The sequence below is a fragment of the Dendroctonus ponderosae genome, unplaced genomic scaffold, assembly GCF_020466585.1.
Source record: "Dendroctonus ponderosae isolate FM_Combo_2020 unplaced genomic scaffold, Dpon_F_20191213v2 Dpon_F_20191213_3, whole genome shotgun sequence".
Taxonomy (NCBI): Eukaryota; Metazoa; Arthropoda; class Insecta; order Coleoptera; family Curculionidae; genus Dendroctonus; species Dendroctonus ponderosae.
The window spans coordinates 496,126-503,814 of NW_026018508.1; the positions used below are offsets into that span (position 1 = coordinate 496,126).

Sequence of the window (7,689 nt, forward strand, 5' to 3'; positions counted from 1 at the left end):
TAATTACTTTAGTTGTTAGTTTTAGAGCAGTGCTTAAAAGGTTTATTTCTCTATAATTTAATGCTATCCTCTTGTCCCCTTTTTTGAACATTAGCACAGTAGTGCTGGTTCGCCATTCATCTAGGATTTTGTGTTGATAGATAATTTTCTGTATTAAAGTTGTTAAATCTTCTGTTAGTCTTTTCCCACCGTATTTGAGCAATTCGTTTTGGATACCGTCTTGCCCGGTGCTTTTTCTATTTCTTAGTTTCTGTAGTGGGTTTTCTACGTCGGATGTATTGATCGTGGCATCTTCGTTAATAGTTATTTCTGGTGTGGTAGGTTCGTCTGCCGTGTTTGTCGTTTTATACAGATCGGTTAAATGTCTGATCCACTCTACCTTTTTTATGTGGGTTTGGTTCTAGCAGTTCATTGACCTAATTTCTCTGCGATCTTATGAATCGCCATATCTGTTTTTGAAGCCTGTAGAAATCACATTCCAGGCGTTTGGAGAACATTTCCCAGTGATCGTTTTTTGTTTCTCTCATTAATTCTTTAGTTTTGTTCCTAACTTGCTTATATTCATTATATGATTCTGGCGCTCGCATAGTACAATATTTTAGGTAGGCTTTTCTTTTTTCTTTGCACCGTTCCTTGACTTCTGGGCGGAACCATGGTATCTTGTGGTTGATTACTTAGTTCACTTTTATGGTTCGTTCTCAAAGTGCCTCCCTTTCTGAATTCTTGATAATATTCTTGACAATATTTTTGACTCTTTCCCCAGCTGGATTGATGTTAGTATTTCAAATTGGGTTTTCTTCGATTTTTTGTTGTAATCTATTTTTGTATAGGTACTTTATCGTAGGGTCCATAGCAGCTCAATTTTGAGTTGCTGTGTTCCTATCACCGGTCTTGGTTGTTTTGGTATTCCTATTTTCAATTTAATTCTTCCGTGTAAAAGTTTATGATCGCTTATTGATACGCAATTCATTGTAAGTACATAAGTCTATCATTAGTTCCCCGTTATCATTCAGCACATTCTCGTTGCGGTCTGTTGTCTTCTGGTGCATATATTAATAGTACACTCCTGCATCTCTAATTATTTATCGGGTGTGTTTATCGACTGTAGTTGAAAATTAATTTTCTACATTACTCATTTTGACTGTCTTTATACTTATTTACCGTTCTTATTATTAAACCAGTTTTCTTTAATATATATCTAAATTTAAATACGTTGTTAATTTTCATTAATTTATAAATTAAATTTAAATTATTTCTGTTCTGGATACCCTACAACTTCTTCTTAGACAGTCTATTTCTGTGGGGAACATTTTGTTTCTATTTGCTTCTGACCCATATTTCCGCATTTTCTTATGGGCCGATCACTACAAGGGTGGATAAGAAAACTAAATATTTTATAAATTCATTTTCGAATGAGCTTTACATCGAAACGCAGGAGAACTCAAAATGCGACCCGTGCCCAATATGTGCTTTATCTTGAAGCTCTTGACAATGACTACATTTTCCGGAGTGGTACTCTCAATCAATAATCTTCTTCTTCTTCGTATTCATCTCCACCAATTAATGATACTTTCTCTTTTAAAGCCATATTATGCAGAACTGCATACGCATAAATAATATATGCTGCTTTGCTTGGRTGATATCTAATAACTCTATGTCTGGACAAGCAGTAAAACCTTCTTTTCMRWAMKCMGTTGGTGCSTTCAATTACGTTTCTACTTCYTTTTTGCATGGTGTTAAAACGTTCTTCAGGACTATTTGGTGCAGTTCTCAAAAAAGGAGTCAACAACCAAGGCTCTACGCTATAGCCACTATCACCAATTAGGTAAGATCCCTAGTGGCCTGCATTATAGTTGTGCATAAGGTGATTTCGAATATTAGATGTTCTGAAAATGGCAGCATCATGTGTAGAGCATGCGCATCTATTCCCAAAATTGTTTGCTCCGAATTGCAAATTAGCATAACGTTTATGGAATAATTTCTGATGATGATGATAAAAGATGTCAGTGGGTTCTGTTTGCATTCAAGCGTGGAAATTCATGTGCGATTAGCTTGTGTACTTCGATAAATCGTAAACTTATTTATACTAGTACTAATTGCGCAAATAATGAGGGCCGAATTTGATTGCTCGCTTATCCCAATGGGTGTCCCACTTAGTCTTGGCCTGTTACCACGAGCCATTAACACAAACAGATGGAAACTAAAAAGGAGACACTTTTTAGACAAACAAAACCGGTACACGATAGGAGCCCCGGTGTACTCATATCCTCGACTGCTTTAAAATTTGCATCCCGAAGGAAGAAAGAAGGATTTCCTTATGCCACAGGCGACTATAGGCTCCATTTTTCTTTTGCGGGGGCGGTTCTTTTGATCCAGTTGCATTTCTACACATTTTCAATTCTATAACTTTACGAGGCGGGCTCGGTTGCTTTCAACAGCAGAAGCTTTATTTCCGGCTTCCAACAGCAAAATCGTCCACTGGAGAATCAATGTATCATTTAAAAATAGTCTGAATATTTCTTTGTATACTCTACATTRCTCGGTTTGTTTGGTTTAAACSAGACAAATTATTTGGCTAAATAATACGCTAGTATTTAAATAAAACTGTCACTGGCGAATAGATTTTCAGAAAGAAACCAATTTCACAGCCTGACARATATCCTGGCTTGTCGCCCTTTAATTTATTTGYGTTGGACGGATGAAAGAGCTGATACGTATAGAAGGGAGCGTAGTGAAAAGGGAAACCGTCTTAAAACCAGACTCTTTTGATATAGTTTACTGTCAAAGGTTGCATTATTTCCAGGCAGTTTTCAACTGAATAGTAAAGAAAGAAATGCAGATTAGTATGTATTTGAAGTTTTCTAAAATAAAAAGCGAAAAAAGCAAAAATATCTAAACTTTTTCGTGGTATAAGAACACAGAGCTCCTTTTGAATCCCCAATTGCCAAACATTGTCGCATTTTTTCAAACAAAGCTGTTAGTAAAACATTTGAGCTTTTTTAGAAAAAAATAAAAATTCCACAAGATCATCAGGCAAAACAAGGCCAGTGGCCCTGATGATGGCGTAATTGTCGAAAGCGCTTGGCCTTTGTTTGATTGAATTTCATCCAGTGTGTACACACCAATTTCTTTTTGTAATAACAATCCAAACCACAAGAACAGAGTAGGATTTATCCTGAGTCAACAAATGGATAGATGTGTTAAGAATGTAATAGCACAATCCGATAGAATTATAGAAGAAAGACTGGACGTTGAGGCTGAGCAATTCTATGAACAGCTACGAAATAACTGTCGTACTCGGCGACTTCAATGTTGAGGCTAGAAACGGACCTATCCCAGAGATAGTGGGCTCTTTCGGTCTAGGGCAGCGAAACGAGCGCGGAGATATGCTAACTCAGTTTAGTCATGAACATCAGCTCGCGGTCAAAAATACATGCTTCAAACTTGATCCACGACGTCTACACGTGGAAATCACCAGGAGACAGAGTGAGGAATCAAATAGACTGATAAATGGGAGTTACCAGAACAGTATGAGGCATCCTATTAAGGTGCGGACATTGTCTCGGACCACAGCTCCATCATCCCAAAGTTTAACTTCAGACTGAAATTATTAAACAGAAAGAAGATACAGCCAAAACTTAACATACGAAGTCTAACTGAATCAAGCAGAAGGGCAACCATGAGAACAGAACTTCAAAAACTCTGCCTGACAAACAATCCCGATTGCGAAGACGATCCTGAAGAAATATGGAAAAGGCTTAAAACCAACATATATGTGGCCACAAAAATTGTCCTTGGCCCTGATGAGAGAACAAGTTTAAAACCCTTGAGGGCAGAAGAAACATTAGACTTAATGGAACTAACTAAGGCGACTAGTGAAAAAAACAAACTGATAGATATAAAGATTATAACCGAATCATAAGAAACAAAATAAAAAATGCTAAGGTGAATAAATGCTGAAAATCTTAACACACTCCATGACAGCTTTAATTTCCATAAAAAAAATCAAATCACAAGCACTAACAGGAATAAACCGCTAACATCACTTACAAATGTATATGAAAGATTTATTGTAAATCAGGAAGAAATTAAGCAGACTGGTTAAAATATTCAACAACTACCTTTTTCACGATAACCGAGAAGACAACGTGTTAACTGTGGTGTGGTTGCTACATTCGGATTGAGAGAGTATCAGAGGGTTTGTCAAAAAAGTGACAGTGTTGTTGTTCTGTAGAATATTTTGTAGCTTCCGTTCAGTGTCTTAATACGTATGATACACGCTTAGTCTGAACCCAGTGTTTTACTAAAGAACACAACAGTAACCTTGCATAATCAAATAAGCGTTCCAACTATTATTAGGTCCGAAGTGGAGCAAGCGGTAGGACTGTTGACGAACGGTAAAAGTCCAGGACATCATAACATGTATTCTGAAGTTCTAAAACAAGTGGATATACACCATTTAACATATCTATTTAACAGAGTATGTACGAGGCGCGTTCATCAAGTAAGGGCCGTTTGCTTATATTTAAATATTGGCGCTTCGGAGCACAGTTTTATTACTGGAGAGTCATTTACTGACTCGTTGCGAAACTACAGCGTCATTTGTTTTGATTCTGAAGTCGTAGTGTTGTCCGTGAGTGCAAAGAACACTGGGCGCGAAAATCGTTGATCCCGCTAACTGTGAGGTGCGTTCTGTGATTCGTTTCTTATGTGTAAAAGGATCGTCGGCTGCTGAAATTCATCGGGAGTTATGCCAGGTTTATGGACCTAAAGTTATGAGTGGAGGAAAGGTTAGACAATGGTGCCGTGGTTTAAAAATGGCCTAGCAAATGTGCATGACGAAGACCGGAGTGACAGGCCCGCCCAGTATCCAGACCGATGAAATCATTTCACAAGTGGACCAAGCACTGCGATCTGCTCGTCGATTGACGATTAGTAACCTGGCTGGAAAATTTCCTCAGCTTGAACGCACTACTGTTTATAATATTGTCACGGAAAACCTTGCCGTTGTCAACTGGTTCAACTCTCAGGCGGCAAGCTTCTATGCAGATGGGTTAAAGAAGATGGTACAGCGGTACGAAAAATGCTTAGAAGTGAACGGCGATTATATAGAGAAGTAAAGTAAGTTTATACCTAACTAATTATGACAATAAAATTTGGTTCTTACAAATATATTTTTTCTGTGACCAAACGGCCCCTACTTTATGAACGCGCCTCGTATATGACTCCCACAAACTACCGGAGGATTGACTTATAGCGACTTTTGTTTTCATTCCTAAGAAAAATACCTCAAACAGTGTGAGGACTTTAGACTTATTAGCCTAATAAGCCATGCACCTAAGACTTTCCTCAGAATAATTCGCCGTAGGATTCATAACAGATGTGAAGAAATGAGTGGCAAGACGCAGTTCGATTTCATTAGGGGACTAGAAGCAAGAAACGCCTTGTTCTCGGTAAAGCTTCCGGTACAAAAGTGCTATTCTCAACAGGAGGACGGCTTTCTCGGTTTTATTGATTACCAAAACACTTTCTAAAATCATGATTTACTTCTAGAAAGACTACGATAAATCGGGATAGATGAGAAATATATTCAAATTATAAAACAACTATATTGGAACCAGAAGGCCGAGGTGAAGATAAACGACACAGTATCAACACAGGCTTTCGATGTAACCAAGGGAGTGCGACCGGGCTGTATTTGCCTCCGATGCTTTTCACATTTATGACGAGAAAATATTTCAGATTGTTCTCGAAATTGAACCCGGGGGTATRAAAAGGTCAATGAAAGATCCATCAATAATATCAGATACGCCGACGATACCACTACATGAGGAGGTGTTGGCCTCCACTTTGGAAGATCTTCAATATCTATTACCATTTCACCGTCTCCAAAACGAAATCCAAGGTGATCAGTAGAGGAATCCGTAAAGTTACGATCCGGGTAGAGGGCGAAAGCATCGATCAAGAGAAGACATACCTAAGGTACCTCGGATCTGTTAGCGGCGCGTGGGACTGTGASGAGGAAATTAAGACTCAAATCGGCATGGCCAAAACGGCGTATCGACGACTTTAGGCTGTCCTGCTACAGCAATGATTGCCCCTGGACCTCCAACTCCAGTGACAAAATATGTGGCCTATCCTATTGTACGGAGCTAAAACAAGGTCAATTAAAGTAAGGTCACTCAATCGCATTGAAGCGTTCGAGACTGTGGACTCTCCGCAGATTATTTAAAATCTCATACACCGGACACATTACAAGCGAAGAAGTACTGCGGAGAGCAGGTATAGAGAGAGAGTATAGAGTGGAAGAGGAAGATGGAAGGCCGAATGGAACATCAGGAATTGGAAGGGGGTGCCAGATGTGGCAATCATATTTCGTCGGGTAGAAGACAACACTTACAATAATTTGAGGAATGTACGGAAGATCCCCAACGTGCAGGATGCATATGGGACCGGAAGGAGAAGTGGTTTACTGAATTTCGTTCTGGTCGTACCAGCACAAATAACGCATAAATGGTCGATAAAATCCAGGGAACAATATTGGACGATCGGAGAATAAAATTGTGTGGGCTGGCTAAGGCTTTAGGCATCTCAGCTCAGAAGATATATCACAGTTTACATAAATATTTGGATATAAAAAAATCTATCCATACGATGGGTGCCTCGATTGCTCACACTCGGCCATAAGCGCGCCCGCGTGACCATTTAAAACTAATGTTTAGCGATGTTCCCCGTTTCGTAAAACGTGGATCCATCACAACACACCGGAGACCAAAGAACAATCAAATCAGTGGGTTTCTTCAAGTGAACGTGCACCAAAGAAAGCCGAAATGGGTATGCCGGCCAATAAGGTGATGGCCACACTTTTTTGGAATACACGCGGTGTCATTCACATCGATTACCTTGAAAGGGGTAAATCGATCCCTGGCGCATATTATTCAGAGCTTTTGGTCTTTTGGACAGATTCGATGTTGACTTGAAACGGCCGCATTTGCGAAAAAGAAGTGCTGTTTTATAAGGACAATACACGGGTGCACATGTGTGCAGTCGCCATGGCAAAAATCTAGTTAATTAGTCTACGAACTGCTACCCCACCTAGCTTATTCTCCAGATTTAGCCCTCTGCGACTATTTCCTGTTTCCAAACCTAAAGAAATGGCTGGGCGGTAAGATATTTGGGTCAAATAAAGAGGTCCTCATTGAAACAAACGCCTATTTTTATGACCTTAAGAAAACGTATTCTTTTGACGGGATAAAAAATTGGAAATACGCTAAACTAAGTGTATTGAGAGAAAAGGAGCTGCTGAGAAATAAAACGTTCTTTGGCCGAAAAAAGTAGCTTTCAATCAAAAAGTCACTGACTTATCAAACGACCCTCGTATAATATGCTAGTTCCTCTAATCTATACTCTAAAAGCCATTTAAATATAGTCCTCAGATTATTTACCTGAATACATAAAATTATGGCATTGGGATTGTTCATGTACGCTTGGGTCATCTGCCTAATGCTTTCCCTTGTATCTGCAGCCATGTCTGTTGTTTGAGTCTGTGAAAATAAAAAAATATACATGTTATTATGAAAGTATTTCAATTTGAAATTAAATCCTACCCGAAATTGTCGTATATAGTAAACCTACTAGAGTATGAATATTGACATTATATTTTTAAACACAAATAATGTTGAGGATCAA

General features: G+C 38.8%; 1 protein-coding gene across 2 annotated transcripts in view; it reads right to left on the minus strand.

The window, feature by feature from the left end:
* Nucleotides 1–7,689, minus strand: part of LOC109542543 (dynamin-like 120 kDa protein, mitochondrial) — a 45,345-nt gene that overhangs the window by 27,833 nt on the left and 9,823 nt on the right. For both annotated transcript variants that reach the window (XM_048664581.1, XM_048664580.1), the window contains one exon: nucleotides 7,446–7,544. In XM_048664581.1, the coding sequence (XP_048520538.1) occupies nucleotides 7,446–7,544 (99 nt within the window). The remainder of the gene's footprint in view (nucleotides 1–7,445; nucleotides 7,545–7,689) is intronic.